Source organism: Rhinatrema bivittatum, chromosome 11 (genome assembly GCF_901001135.1).
Source record: "Rhinatrema bivittatum chromosome 11, aRhiBiv1.1, whole genome shotgun sequence".
Lineage (NCBI taxonomy): Eukaryota > Metazoa > Chordata > Amphibia > Gymnophiona > Rhinatrematidae > Rhinatrema > Rhinatrema bivittatum.
Genome location: NC_042625.1, coordinates 37371826 through 37388295, shown reverse-complemented (window position 1 = coordinate 37388295; position 16470 = coordinate 37371826). Strand labels below are relative to the sequence as shown.

Sequence of the window (16470 nt, the reverse complement as noted above, 5' to 3'; positions counted from 1 at the left end):
TGTGTGCAATTGTGTATGGATGCGCGCAAATGCCGGCTTTACCGTGTTAAGTGGGAGATTTTATTTGATACACGTGCCGACTTTGATACACGTGCCGACACAATTGCCAGTTTTCCCCACTCCCCAGGTAAAGGCTCCCGACTTCCTAACTGCCCCCCCCCCAAATTAACCTTCCTCCCTTTTACCCAATTAGCCCTGACCCTTCAAACCCTGCTGACTAGCCCTATTTTTTATTTTAAAACTTACACAACATCCATAGCAGAAGTAAAGTTACCCCGGCACACGCTTATGTGCATAAATACTTGCGCGCATGTTTCAAGTCCCCTTCCCAGAACACGCATGTACTCGGGCGCTTTTAAGATCTGCGCGGCGTGCACCAGCCAGAGACACATGCCCATTTCCTGGCTTTAGCACGCGTAGGGCTTTTAAAATCCACCTTTAATATGGTAACATTTAAACAGGCGCATGTGCGCGCATTCATCGGCACGCGGCCATTTTATAACATATGTGCGTATATGTACGCATGCTATGAAATAGTCTGAACACATGCGCATGGGCGTGCAATTTGAAGTGGTCACGCGCCTATGCATATAAATGCCGCTTCTACCACGTAAGTGGGGGGATTTTAATAGATAACGCATGCCGGCGCAATTACCAGTTTTTCCCAGTTTGTTCCCATTTTGCCCAGGTAAGGAACAGGACTTCCGGACCCCACTAGTTTAAAAGCTTCCCTTCTCCCCTGCTTACCCCAAGCCCTTAGACAGACAGCTTGGCTGGATTTTATCTTTTATTCCATACACGTCCTCCATAGCAGAAGGAGAGCTGTGCGGCAGGGGACCCCAGCGTCTGCCCGTGTGCTTGTAAGTATTTACGAGCTGGTTTTTGAAGCTGAAATCCGGGAACGCCCATGTGCTGCCCAGACCACACCCTGCCCCTTTTCTGGAACTTTTCATTTCTGCACACAGCGGGAGATAAGGGCCTACTCAAGCGGCTTTTAAAAGCCACTTTGTGCATGCCGGCCTGACATATTCACGTAGCTCCCAGATTTGGCGCGCGTTGAGCTTTTAAAATTCCCCTTTATGTGGGTGCCTAAAGTAGTGAGAAATAGAGGGACTCGCCGAAGGTCGTAAAAAGTGGCTGGTGGAGGAGGGGGGCAGGATTTGAACCTTGGTTTCCACCCACTAGGCCACTCCTTCAGTAGACCAGAAGAAAAATATCGCATGCTGTTTCTTTGTTGATAAGGAAATGTTACCTTTAAAAATTTGTTTTTTTTAAAATCAGATATGCCCCCTTCTAGTCTATAGACTTTTTTGTGTTGAAATAGGATATCTTTGGACTAAAGTGACTAGTCGCTCTGCATTTGGAGGCGCAGGATAATTTTGGGGTTAAAACATGAACATTTTTCTGCTCTGCTCTAGACAAAAACTCAGTCCAGAGAATTTCAGTGGATCTTAATCATACATTTCCCTCCCCCCCCCTTTTTTTTTCTGTGTGCAAGGTCCAGAATATCCCAAACATCACCTCGAGCGCTGTGCACTGCAAATTGGGTATTTTTTTTTATGAGGCGAAAACACTAACAGCTCTTATTGGCCTTTTGCTTGATTGTTAAGAATGCCAGAGGGATAATTGAACAGCGTTGGCGTGTGCCTGAACCACAGAAATTAGGTCCTTAGCAAGGAAATACTAAAGCGAGAAAGTGGTGATGGTGGTACAGAAGCCGACAGAACGATCTTCCGTGCAGTATACCCAAGATAAGGCCTGCACGCACATTTATTTCCACTGTTGACAGTGAATGGCTCTGTGCTGCCACACACTGTGAAGGTTTAATGTTTGCAGCAGAGAGAGGGGGGAAGATGAATAATTTAGACAGCTTATGTAGAACTCTTTTGCACACTCATTTTTAAACCGGTTTTTCAGCGGAGAGGGCGAATTCGTCCAAGTCGGAAGCAGAAGAAAACAGAGGGGTTTGTGCTCAGATGGCATCACCTGCCCTTTTAGTAGGACGTCCGGCGATGGCCTTTGAGGTGGAGAACATGATACTGCCAGGGGCTGGAGGCAGTAGAGCATCTGCTTTGTGCTCCCGATTCACAGGCCGATATGGTAAAGTGCGCGGGAAAGCGGGCGCTCAGTGTTGAGCGCCCGAAGATGGAGCAGGCCCCATTGAGAGTGAGTGTGTATGTGTAAGACAGCGAGCCTGGGGGATGAGAGAGAAGGCATGTTTGAGGGTGTGTGGGTCTGGGTGCTAGAGAGAGGGAGCTTATGTGATGAGATTGTGAAGGAGTGTGTATATGTGTGTGAGAGATTGGGAGCTGGTGTGTGTGTGAAAAAGGGATTGTGTGTATGTGTGAGGGTGCTTGCTTGTTTGTGAGAGAGGGTGCCTGTGTGAGGATGGGGCCTGCTCCATCTTCGCCACAAGCTGGTCGGCCTCCGCTCGCGACACGCCGGGGCCCTGCTCCATCTTCGCTCCACATTAGCGCAGAATTCCCCCAGGACTAAAAGGTGATACTGCATCCAAGTTTCAGACGTGCTAATTCAACCCCTGTATGTGTAAATACACCAAAAATGGCTCTTAAGCTAAATATGATGAACTTGGATTGTGACAACTTCATCAAATTAATTTCCTGAATCGCTTCTGGAGAATTTTCCACATTTTCAACAGTGATCAAGTGCTGCTGGAGCAGGAGGCACACGTAATACCACCTCTTCCCACTCCGCCAATTACCCAGCACATCTGTATGGTCTTGGATTCGGAGGTATAAAATCCATAATCTGTGATTGTACTGCCTTTGCTGCTACACCAGAAGCACTAATAGAACATCATAAAAGGAAATAAAATCAAGGAAGTGCGACAGATCATTGCTCATGGCCTGCCCTGGATTTCTGCCAGATGGCCGGAAACAGCTACACAGTCAAACACTTGCAGTGAAGTAATTCCTCCATTTCCTCTGATAACCTGTCCTTCCCGAGGCAGAAATAAAAAAGTTCCATTCCCTGTAACCGCAGGGCCTGCCTGGCAGTACAGTCCAGCTTCCTGTGTGCAGCAACCAGATGCCTTTCTACAGCGCCTTGTCCAGGCTGCTACATTTGGCAGGATGACTCTTAGTAACATAGTAAATGACAGCAGATAAAAGGCCAAAAAGGTCCATCCAGTCTACCTAGCAAGGTGTATGGCGATGTAACTCCACTCCATGCAGGTTACCCTGTACAGAAATGTTATTTACAGAAATTACCACCCTGTCATCCACAGATATCACCACCTATGTAGGACCTTTCAGCTTATGTGGAACCCATCTTGTCAGACCACAGCCACTCCTGGCTCCCTTACATCAGCTGCCTTCTCCAGTTTTTCCAAGGCACTTTTGTGTGAGTCTGTGTGAAGGGATATGTGTGAGAGAAAGAGAGACATAGGTAGCCTATGTGAGGGTGTATGTGTGAGAGAGAACATGTGTAGGGATGTGTGCAAGAGAGAGTCAGGAGCCTGTATGAGGGGTTGTGTACGTGTGAGAGAGGGAGCCTGTGTATGTGTGTGAGAGGAACAGAGGGAGCCTGTGTGAACGCAAGTATTGAGAAAGGGGCAAACTCTAGGAATGGAGATAGAGTGGAAGAGGTTGAGCCTAGATGGGAAGGGGAAAGATAGTGGCAGGTGTGCTGTGGCCGTCAAAGAAGCAAACAATGTTAGGATTTATTAGGAAGGGAATGGTAAATAAAACGGTGGATGTTATAATGCTTCTGTATTGCTCCATGGTGAGACTACACCTTGAATACTGTAAGCAGTTGTGGTTGCCGCATCTCAAAAAGGATATAGCTGTACTGGAGAGAGTGCAAACAAGGGCGACCAAAATAAAGGGCATGGAATGGCTGCCCTATGAGGAAAGGCTAAAGAGGTTAGGGCTGTTCAGTTTGATAACGAGACGACTGAGGCGGGATATGATAAAAGTCTACAAAATCATGAAAGGACTTGAACAGGTTAATGTAAATCGGTTATTTACTCTCTCAGATAATAGGACTAGGGGGCACTTCATGAAGTTAGCAAGTAGCTCATTTAAAATAAATTGAAGAAAATTCTTTTTCACTCAGCGCATAGTTAAGCTCTGGAATTGATTGCCAGAGGATGTGGTTACAGCAGTTGGTGTAACTGGGTTTGAATAAGTTCCTAGAAGAAAAATCCATAAACTGCTATGACAGTAATTAATAAGCAATAGTAGCTTGAGATCTGTGTAATGTTTGGGTACTTGTGATTTGGATTGGCCACTGCTGGAAACAAGATGCTGGGCTTGATTGTCCCTTGGTCTGACCCATTATGGCATGATCTTATGTAGGTGGAGGAGTTGGGGCCTGAGAGGGTAAAGTGAAAGGAGCCTGGTCAGGGGAGTAGGGAGAGAGGGTGGAAGAGATGCTCTTACAGTGAACTTGTAGGGAAATTCTGCTCAAAATATTTAAAACTGCATCTTTAAGAAATAACTTTTTTGTATTGCATTTTAAATTAATTACTTAGACTGTCTTGCATATTTTTGTTCTGACCAATATAAAGTATGCAGAATTTTGCAGAATTTTAAATTTTTGTGTGCAGAATTCCCCCAGGAGTAACCTTTCACATATTTCCTGCTAGTACTACAGTTTCTTGCTGGACAGACAGGCACACGGACTAACAGCATGTGCAGTACACAGTTGTATGTAAAAAATTTAAACACCTCTGATCAAATTGTATGTTTTAGTGCTCTCTAAGTGAACAGAAGTTGACACAGCCTTTGCATGGTACAAAGTTAAATGGCATTTTTCTGCAATTTTTAATTCAGAACTTACTATTTAGGTGCAAATTTTAACAGACTGAAAATAAAACTGTGGCTCTGGCATGTGCAAGAATGTGGTCCCTTCCAGTTCATCCATTACTACTTTCCTTAAAAAGTTGTTGTGAAAAGTCCATAAAGTTTGTTTGTTTATTTAATTAGAAGAGTTTATATACCGAGGTATAGCAAGCTGCCTTCACTCCGGTTTACATTTTAAACAACTTATTACAGGAGAAAAATATAATTGAGAACATTAACGCACAACAAAAGTTGATTGATGCATTGGGTCTTCAGCTAGGTGACGATCATTCCACGGCTGACTCGCAGCTTGTGATTGTTGTTTTGTCTGCTCTCGACAACCGTGGGGCTCCTCTGAGCAAGGAATTGATACGGAATGCGCATACTCCCATTTCTGAAAATACTTGTGCATTTGCCTGGAAACCCCAGTGCGCCCTCTCCTTTGGCACCGCCTGCCACCGGAAGAGACAGGAGAAGTGCCCTTTCCACGCTGTGACTCCATCAGCTGGCGTAAAAGCATGCAGGCGAGTCTGGTAATGTGTGAGGGCATGGACCACTTGCAAAATAGCAACTTGGAAGTGAACTTACGAATTCCAGCCTTAAATTGCCCCTAATCCCCTCTTGTTTTCCTTTCACATCTACGCGTGGCATTGCTAGTATGCACCTACTTTTTTTTTTTTTTTTTTTTTTACAAGCTACTTGCACATGGATTGCCTTTATGCACTGAGAACTTTTCAAAGTTCACCCCAATAGTATTTTAAAAATACGGATAATGGTCCTGATGCACTTAGTTGGAACAAAATAATGTGATCTGCCGCTGCTTTTGGCAAGGATGACACCCTGGCTATTCTGCACTCCTGGTAACTTGGCTGTGTTAAAAAAAAAAAAAAAAAAAAAAAAAAAAAAAAAAAAATCTGTTTACATTCCCTCACCAAGGTGTGACTGGAATAATATTTTTACATCCTCATTGTGCTGCAATTGCTAGTGTGAAAAAAAAACAGACAGAGGAAAAGGACAGAACACTTCAAAGATGACATAAGTAGGACTTGGATTTCTTTTGGCTGGTAGGAGTTTGGCATTTGAATCTGGCTTTCTAAGCTCCTCTGAGATCTACAGTACGAAAAGTGACAATTAACCTATGATGGAAAATGTTTCTTGTTTCCTGTTCATGACTGATTTATGAAACAGGTGCATTGGGTGCAAAATAAATTTAATTGTTTTTAACGTATACTATAACGATCATGATTAAGTGCTGACATTAGTGACAGCTTCAGCTAGAACCTGTTTGGAAAGTAGCAGGATAAGTTTCTGTATTCAGGAAAGGTTCTGGTTCCGCTTTGGGGGCCTTGATGATGTCAGAAGTGGCAGAGTTGGGCATAGAAATATAAATGCAATATAAAAGCAAGAAAGGAAAATGCTGTGCATGCATTTTCCAACCATACCCAGTAGAAAAGAACCTTGGATGGTAACTTTTAAGTAGGGGCGTGGGGTGTTCATTGGCCCATGCACAGGGATGCGGTCATTTTGTAACACATGCGCGAATATGTGCGCATGTTATAAAATAGCCTGACCATGCGCATGTGTGAGCAATTTTAAGTACAAATGCTGCTTCTACCACATAAGTGGGGGGATTTTAAGAGACGTGCACTGATGCCATTAGCTGTTTTCCCAGTTTCACCCAGTTAAGGGATAGGATTTCCAACCTCCCTTCTCTGTTAGACCCGAACCCTTAAAACCTCACCGATCTGTCTGGTGTTTCACAACTTGCATGTTCTCCATAGCAGAAGTAAAGTTACATGACACTTGCGCCTGTAAGTATTTATGTACTAATTTCAAGTTGAAATTCAGGAACGCCCATGGACCGTCCAGACCATGCCCTGCCCCTCATTTGGAACTTTCCATTTTTTTCCTAAGATGTGCAACACACACCAGAGTCTGCATATCAATCTGTAATGACCCTTGGTTTGATAAACACACCTGTTGATGCTTCCTGTCTGTCCACCATAGTCCTGCCCTTCCTGGAACTATATCTGCAATGCAGGTTTCAGGACTCCTTTGTCCTGCCAAGATGATTTACAGTCCCCAGAGGTTGAATTTAGGGGGACTTCCATAGCATATGGATTACATTAACCTCTACTAACCCCCTCACACCTAAAGCACCCTACCCCAGGGCAGGCTGGGAATCTTGAAGGCGTATGCTACTTAGATAGAAACATAGAAATGACGGCAGAAGAAGACCAAACGGCCCATCCAGTCCTGCCCAGCAAGCTTTCACACTTATTTTTCTCATACTTATCTGTTGTTCTGACCGTTGAAGTCAGGGCCCTTATTGGTAACTTTTTGCTTCTAATTTCCTTCCAACCCCTGCCATTGATGCAGAGAGCAGCAGTTTTTCAGTAACCTGCGTGATCATAAAGTCTGCACACACGATTAATGCACACACACACTTTGTAGATGTATTTTGAAGAGAAATCTCCCCAGGTGGTTTCTTTTTAAAAATTCTCTAGTGTATAAGGTATGTGCACTTAAATTGGCCCTCATAGTATCCATCCAGATAGTTTTGCTTTCAGTGTTGTCCCCCCCCCCCCCCCCCCCATCCCATCCCAGGTAAGAAAAACAAATTACCCAGAGAGATTTGTACTTGCTTTCTCCTTGGTTACATTTTTCCCACGTCTGATTTTGATTATGCAAAACTACATGTGGTGTTGCATCGCCTGCCTCTCCCCTCAGCCGGGAACACCATTGAGTAGTGCGGACTGTGGATGTAGAACAGTATGGGTCATTTGTTTGCACTGAGGGGGGACAGTTTGTCAATGCGTCCATTTCCCCACAAGTAAAATGTGTTTTTGTTTAATTCTTAACCCATGAAAATGGCTTTGAAAATTGCCTTCGTTAGCGTGTTTATAAAGCACTGCTTTAGTCTCAACGGTAGCAAATATATTTCATTTTTGGTATTTTGTGTGTTGTATCGTGCTTATATTTATTGATCTGTATGTTTAAATATTTATGTTTGGGCTGTATGTTTTGTTTTTTTTTTGCATACATTCATAAATTTTTTTTTTTTTTTTATTGCAAAACGTGTTGAACACTGGCTCACAGTAAAAAGGTATGACCCAAAATGAAATAATATTATCATTATTTGATATTTTCCCTGCATCTTGCTTCCATGAAGAATGGGATCCTAGCAATAGAAAACAAAATAGGCCATTTGAAAATTTGCGGGTTGCTCGGGCTTTTGAGCAAATGAATGTGGCCATCTGGAGGCCTCCCTAGACCGTTTTTCAGCCTGGTGCCCACTGAGAAATCCTGTGGCTTTCCAAGACGGCAGCTGCCATTTGTCTTTCTAACCTTGTTCTCCCTTGTCTCCTCTGTGCCCAGGTCTCACGATCTACACGCCAGATGCGACCCACATTCCTACCTGTCTGACCTGAACAAACAGTCTGAGCTGGACTACGCAGAACGAAACGGCCGCGGCTGGAATTGTTGCAGGACCAGTTCATGCGTCACTCTCCTCTGCTTAACCAGAGTCAGCGTGGAGGAAGCGAAAACCTTTTGAAGGTAAAGGGTCACATCAGGGTTCTGGTGGTCACAGCCCATGTTCCAGGTGTCCTGTGTGGTTAATTCGAGATACCAGCAGCCCCTGTCAGACCACTTACATTCTGGTAATGGTTTCTTTCTTACCCTTTGCTGTGAAGCTGCAGGGTTATAACCTTTGCAGTGATGCATTCCAGTTAGTAGCAGAAGTCAGGTATTTTTCTTGTTATGCTGTAGCAGACCTCATTAAAGTTCAGAAACTAGAAATTATTGTTCCCACAGGAAATTGGGCCTTCCATTGATATCAAATGACGTCGTATTGGCAAGAGCTTCTCGCTGGGAATTGACCAAGCTTTGTAGGCGTGGGACTGCATCTCTCAGAATACCTGCTTACATTTTTCTTGATTCTCTGACCTCCTTCTCCAACTATTGCCCTGTTTCTCTTTCGGGGTTGGCTTTTTTTTTTTTTTTTTTAAACTTGCTCGCGATTCCACATCCTCCTGCCCTCTGCCTCCTTGGGCATTTTCATTTGTATGGGAGAGGCAGCATTAATACTCTGATGTTACAGCCACAAACGGTACAGGGATTTCTAGTTTTAAAAAATCACAGTTAATGAGGCTCAGGAGTGAGATTCCTTCATAGAAAAGGAGGAGGTTGCCTGGAAACAGCCTCCTGGTGGAGGTGATGGAGGCCAAAAATCCCAATTAAAGAAGGCCTGGGGTGAGTCCAGAGGATCCCAGGTTGTGAAGTGAAGGGGGGGGGGGGGAGGAGAAAGGGGTGCCAGGAAGTACATTGGGCAGACTGTATGGGTCTTATAGCCCTTTCCTGTATCATACAGTGCTGTGCTGATGCTAACTCAAGAGCTTCCCAGAAGGATAACAGTTTATTGCCTCATCTCAGGATTGAAATGTCAAGCGAAAAAATTCATCCTTACAAAATAAAAGATATTCTGCTGCATTAAAGCTGTCAATCTCTTGTCTCTGCACGACTTCAAGGATCAGGAGAGCTCAGAAGGGGGGGGGGGGGGGGAAAAACAAAACAAAGAGTATTTTGGAAACGGCCATTTAAGAAAACCGAAATGTTGGAAAGGGTCCTCTGGGACCTGAGGCAGTGCCAGTGGCGGGAGGGGGTCATCTTCTATCCGCCTTGGATTCTGTTGGGGTAGCGGGCGATTGGCGAGCCGGCCAGTGACCCTTCATGGAGGAACTGAGAGAAATCCTCCCCCCCTCTCCCCCAGCTGATGCCTGATAGAAACAAGATTATTACTTTTTAAAAATGATGTGGGTTTTTAAAGAGGTTTTTCCAGATCCGTTTCTTATAATTGTAGCTCGGATATGGTAAACGATGATCTTGTAATCTTTTGATCTCCTAAGCTTCCTGCTGTCTGGGAAGCTGCTGCTTTAAATGTTTTGTTAGTGGCTGTAGTGCTGGGGAAGCGGGTCATGGGGGGGGGGGGGAGGGGCACGGTGTTTTGCTGAAGTGTATGCAGTGACCTTGCTGCTGCTGATAAAGGCACCAGCTTGCATACTTGCTTCCCCGTCTTGCCTGCTTGGCTTTGATGGCAGTAGTGGGGCGAATAGGGGAGATCTGATGGGAAGCTGGTGCCTCTCAGTACTGGGGGGGGCGGGTGCTTGAGCCTCCACGAAGCTGAGGCCATCTCATTTCTGCTTCTGCCGGGATACGTAGCCGTTCTGTGCAGGCTTGCCATTAATTATTGACTTGAATGGACTGCTGGATGTGTGAGTGTAGGTTTTTACTTCAGCTGAATCTGCATTCAGAGAGCGTAGGAAAGGGAAGACTCTCTCTCTCTCATTAAAAGCCGCTTGGTGTGCGGATGGAGGTGGAAAGCGAGTGGGGGATAGTGCAAGCTCTTTTGAGTACTTGCATGAGAACTGAACAATAGGACCAGTCTCGCTTTTCTTTGCGATGTCCTCCTTTGCGGATTAGTTTACCGATGTGCAATTTGAACCGAGTTTGCAGGTTGTGTGGTGAAAAGTCCTTTCATGTTTCTTTCGGCTGTTGAGATGCTAGAATGCATGCGGGTAAATTATCAGAAGCTTAGTCAGCACTCGGGCTTGGGGGGGGAGGATCTTGGAGTTAAGGGGGTTGCATGCATGTAACTCGGCCCTGCCCGCTCGGTTTAGATTTTCACCCCTCTATGCTGTGGTGCCATCACTTGCAGAAATGTTGCCTGCTCAGAACAGGGGGCATTCCGGGGGGGGGGAAGGAGGCAGAGTAAATGGTTTGGCAGTGCATTTAAAGGTTTTCTGCTCACAGCTTGAATTTTCAAAACCGTTTTGCAGCAGGTAGGGTTATAAGCTTGGTATCTGGCCACTTAGCAACCCAAAGTCAACGTGCACATGACGCCTGCTGTTTGAAAGCTGGGATGGTTTGGTGCATGCCTGAGAACACGCGTGTCACGCCGGCAGGCAGGGCCACAGCTGAAGCTTGATGAACTATGGCTTGGTTGGGCATAGAACAACCATATTCATTGTTTGAGGTGCCAGAGGGTCATTAATGGAGGTGAGGTTAGCACCCCCTGGATAGCGATCTCCTGGCACAGTTGTTTTGCTTTGTAAGGCCGCACTAAGTTATTGCTTCAAGTTTAGGGCTCTGCATGTTTTGAGGGGGGACCTCTGCTTTCCCCTCTGCCCCCTCCTGATGGCACCGCTGATTTTGAATATAGGCTTGTTAATGGGTTGCAAACGCGTCGTGAACATGACTTTGGATACGTGGACTTTTTTATTTTACTGTCTGAGGACTGAATTCAAGCCAGCCCTGTGGTGCTATTTCTTCAGGTGGCAAGGAATTTGACAGGGTGGTAGGAGGGCGCAGAAAGATTATGAATGGAGCCTGGACATTTCTTGCCCTGGCACGAACTGTTTCCTACAAGCCCCCCCCCCCTCCCTTCCCCGTGCTTTTTCTTCCTCCGTGAAAAGCAGCCCTCCCCGGCAGTAGGCGGCGGGACGGCGTGCACCCGAGGATCCCGTAATCGCTTAGCTGGAAAGAGAGCCCGCTGTAGGAGTTGAACTCCTTGACCTCTCAGATGCCAAAAGCTCACCCCACCGAACCGCTGGCAGACTCTGTGAGAGAGAGAGATCCTTCCGCGGGGCCTGCCCTGTCCTGTGAATGAGAACAAGTGGCGGGCTGAGCCGGGGCTATCGCAGACCTTGTCACGCTGGGACAGAAAGGCTGGCCAGGCCGATCCCCAGGGCGCTATTTCTGCTTTGCGGCCCCGCAGCGTAGCTTTGTTATGGGAAACACTCTTTAGTTGCTGGGATTGGAAGCTCTCAGAGTTTCCAATGGGCTGGGTCTCGCAGCTATTAATGAAACCGGCTGGAACTTGTGTTGACCTTGGCAGGCATCCCAGTTGGCTAGGAGGGAACTGGCAAAAGCCTGAGCTCTAATTGAGTAATCTAGAGAGCAGGGAGTGGGGCTGCCGCAGCGTTTTAAACTGGTAAGGCAGCAGCGTTCAGACAGGATGTGTGGGAGAGAAGCATTGGTAAACTAGTTTGTAGCAGCCAAACCTGGATTCAAATGTGGAGGAAAAACGAAGACAGTAGCTCCAGTTATGGTAAAGCGTTCACGACGGTTTTTTAAAATGAACTTTGGAGCAGTAAATGAAAAGCTGGGTCGGTGACATCAGTGCTTCGCATTAAAAGCCTAAGTAGTCCATATTTACCAGGACTTAGTTGTGTGCTCTCCTTTTTAACCATCTGCATTGGTTTGTGGCAGTGTAATATTAAAACCTCTGCAAATTAGATAAGTTTAGAGCCAAATGAAGGGTGTGTGTGTTTGCTTTATTTTTGTTTTTGCAATCTTCACAAAGCCATCTACTGGCAAAATAGACCAGTACGTCTGTACCTCTGTATCTTTAGCACATTTTGGGAGTCTACTTGGCTATTTGCCTCTTGAAAATTCACTAATATGTAAGCAGATGTGAAAGAACCCATGCACCTTGCCCCAGTTGTGTCTGCGGATTGGGGGGGGTCAGGCAGGGGAAACTGCACGCGTCTGTGGAAAGGTTTCATAGACCTGTACGGTTTTCTCCTCTGACCAAGTTACACCCCTGCGAGTGCCTGCCTTCAGAGGACTGTTTCATGAAAGACATTGACACCACATGCTAATGCAGTGCTTTCCACCCGATGTTTCTTTTTGAAAATTGGTGCAAAGTTGGAGGTAAAATGTCCCCAGATAGTTAGAAAATTCCGTCCCCCTCCATAGTGAATACTGTGATTAAAGCGGTTTTACCCGAAGCCAGTAGCATGTACACGTTACCAGATGCTTCCTTCCTCCTCACTCCCATGTCCATGAAAGGTCATCTCTGGCAGGAACAATCCTGCCCCTGCCTCCCCCTCCCCCAGTTCAGAAGGGGCCGCTGAGGGCGCCGAGTGATTCCTCCTCCCAGGGTGGAGCAATCATCACCCCTGAGAGGTGTTTAATTGGGTTCCAGGCTCACTACCCCCTCCTACCTCACATATGCATGTTCCCCCCCCCCCCCCCCTCCACTCCTGCCTTTTACTCCCATTTCTAGGGATGAGCGATCCCCATTTCCCCCTGGCCCATTTGCTCTGAGGCATCAAACTTCACTGCTTTATCTGATGGCTCTTGTCACACAGTTGCAAGCCCTCAGTTTGCCTACATGGTGTGAATCTCGGTTTTTCTTAAATAACAACTTAGGCAGCCTTCTTACGATTAAAGAACTCTTATTATCGAGAGGAGTAAAGGAAAGAAACTCAGAAAAGTAAATTTACGAAACGCCGCACAGTCATTTTCTGAGGTCCTGGAATCAGATCGCTGCCTGCAAAGTAGCAGAGAAAAGGATGCCCGTCTGTGGAGCACGACTTATACCGTTTCTTCTCAATATTCCACCTGCTCCGTATACGGTATTACTTCCCGTTCTTTCTTTCTTCTTCTGTATTCCTGCTTCCTGAGACACGTTCATCACAGCGCTTGTGTGGTACTTAGCATGCTAACCCTTGGCTATCCTGGCCTTCTTCCTGTGGGGCTCCTGCTTCCTTTCAGGCTTTCGCCCCAGCAATTTCCCTCCCAAGAGAAATTCTCTTCTCTTTAATAAATCTTGATTGGCCCCCACCTGCTTCCCAGTACTATCACATTCCTCTTGGGTCAGTTCCTTTCCTCTTGGCTGTCGGTTAAGACTCTCTGGGACTAACCACTTCCAGTATCCTCCTGTTCTCTGTGTTCCTCTTGAGACTACAACTCCCAGCGGCTTCTATTTTCTGTTCCTCACTGAAGTTCTCTTTACAGCACCCTCTGTGTCTCTGGCTGGTTACTTCTTCTCCATCTTGAGTTTTTCCTGGCTGTGTGAAGTATCCCCTTCATCGCAGACATCCAGCCTAATCTGCCGTTCAATTTGTGGCAAAGGAATATCCTTAGCCTTCATACTCCTGTGTTGCCTGTAATTGGAAGATATATTGTTGCATTTTTTGTCTGTGTTGGGGAAATGTCATGAGCTGTATTTTAAAACTGGCGAAACATGCAGTGCACAGAATGCTACTTCAGGGTCTTGCAAACAGCTGGTGTGTAGAAGGCTTCCGAGCTTTGGATATATTGAGATTATGGATGATGCTTAAAATATCTAAGCAAAGCCATATATTATTTATTGGCACCAGTTAGACTAGGTATTGCTTTATTTAAATTTAGCTCTTGCCTGTTTATTGGTTGTTAGCAGAATTTGCCGCCTTTTCGCAAATGTCACAATTCAGCCAAGGCAGGGGAGGACTCTTTTATTTTTACTGTTGGTTTTTAATGAAAACTGTATTAGTTTAATGCAGTGACTGCTTTAGCCACTTAATAGGACATTTTAAAAGAGGACTTCCCATGCCAGAGACCCAAATTTTTGCTGGTGTTCTGGAAAATAAATCCTGGCATCATATTAGACTGAGATGCAACTGGAAGATGGTTTTTGCAGTTGGTGTTAGTCTGCAAATGAGGCCTGTAAACATTCTGTAACAAAATGGCTTATCTTCAAACAGCAGAAGCAGAAAAAACCAAAGATGGTGTGCCTTGTGTGCCGGGAATGCTGACTCAGCGCATGGTTGTAAAGACATTGATTTCAGGACATGGTTTGTAGTGTCTCATGAGCATGAGGCCTTCGAAAATCCAAAGTCAATACGAATGAATGTGCAAATCCTCAAAAGATCAGTTCCTCGGAAGAAACGAGCCCAACAGGAAATAGCAGTAAACAGTGGAACTCCCACTGAATGGGTCACTGTGTCGCAAAGAAAATTCTGTAACTCTGAAAAGCTTCACTTATGTATTACGCAGAAAAGTAGGTGCGCATCTTGGACACGTGGTAACAGACAAAGGGGTTGAATTTAGCACATGTTTGAAATTTGTGTGAGGTAGCACCAGATGTCAAGGCTCCTAGCATTTTTATAAGAGGATTGAATTACAGATGTCTTATGAAAATGAAAGATACGCGAATGGACAATAGCCAGGTAGAAGAAGCCTTGACAAATAGTTAGGGACCTTCATTTTCAATTTTTTTTTTTTCCCTGGGAGTTTCAGTATGTATTATAACAAAGGATTTAGCCAACTAAGTGAGGACTTAGCTGGCTAAATCAAAGCCTTTGAAAATTGGTCATAGTTGGCAGCTAAAGTTGACAGATGAAAAACAGAGGGGAGGGGATCCCAGAGACATGGTTGGGTGGGAGATAACTTAACTGGCTAATACCAGCCCTAAATGTATCTTTGTTTTGCTGGCTATGTGTATTTGGGTGACTATTTTTATTTAGCTGGCTATCTTTAATCATTATCTGTGCTTAACTGGCTGTCTTTAGCCAGCTAAGAACCACAGTAGATGGCTAAGCTTTTGAAACCAAGTGTGAGCACTTCCATTGCCTTCAGCTTTTGTTCTGAGAATCAATAAGTTTGCTATAGCTGACTTGTTATAATATCATTTGACTGGCATAAGAAATACCAGATGACACTACTTTTGGGAGGATAGGACTTTGTTGTTTTATACTGTATGTCTTGCTAAGAGTAAGTAATATTAATATATAGTAGCACTGCTTGAGTCTGCATAAGAGCTCACCACCCCAGAGTGACATGAAGCACTATTTAAAAGTACACAGTCCTGGATTGAAGTGGGCCAGTGTTTCTCGAAAGACTCGTGAGGGATATATCCCTCATGCTGTTTTCCAAAACGTTCATGGCATCATGTCATTCTTGGCAGGAACTATAAGTGGATGCAGTCGTTAGCACAGGAAAAGTAACCGCAGGTAATTTTTTTTTTTTTTTTTTTTACATGCCTGCCAAGCCAAAATGAAAATTCTTGTGGCAGACTGCTGCCTCACTAGCTGATAATAACAGAATGCTTGTTGGTGATCTCCTCAGTAAGAAATTATCTTTTTACTTGGTCAGGAAAGGAGGCTTGGAGGGGTGGTAGTTTTGCTGGAAACGAACATTCCCACATTTACCGGGTTCTCTTCTCTCTCACTATTTCAGATCTCCGGTGTTTTTCTGCTTATCTATCAGCAAGAGGAAGTGGTTGAAATGCCACAGGAAGTGCTATAAGCCAAACAGTGCAGGCATTCAGATTGGGGTTGTGTTGACTTTTTTTTTTTTTTTTTTGTAATTTTAATTATTATTTTTCAGGTTTATCTCCATGGCAGACCACAAAATAAAAAGTACAAATAACGAAACAAATTTCCACAAAGTTTTGAGTGGGCTTTGCTCTCGCCACTTCTGAGCATAATGTGGTAATATTAAAATGCCTGATTGCTCAGGCTGAGATTCTCTTCCAACTCAGACAAGCAAAGCAAAATGCTACAAGTGGATACAACTTAACTACTTGTTAGTCTGTGCTTTATTTTGTTTTCCTCTTTAAGAATTGACAAGCATGCCAAAGAAAAGATGCACGTTTTAAGAGAGCCTAGCTATGCTGGCATGCATGAATATAAACCAAGAATCTTTTCTCTCTCCCTAGACCCGTTAGAAGTTTATTAAGATGCTGTCCTTTAATGGACAGAAACCCTGTTTGGTTGCCGCACTATGACATAGGTACCCAGGATGCTCTCATTCCTCCCTCCACCCTCCTTACAATGACACCCCAAAAAAAGACAAACGCAATTCCTCTTGGGATCAAAAGGCTGCAGCTTTAACACGA

General features: G+C 44.9%; 1 protein-coding gene across 1 annotated transcript in view; it reads left to right on the top strand.

The window, feature by feature from the left end:
* Positions 1-16470, top strand: part of NCOR2 (nuclear receptor corepressor 2) — a 545866-nt gene that overhangs the window by 162224 nt on the left and 367172 nt on the right. The window contains 2 exon segments of the mRNA XM_029571687.1: positions 8184-8263; positions 8266-8363. Of these exon segments, the coding sequence (XP_029427547.1) occupies positions 8184-8263; positions 8266-8363 (178 nt within the window).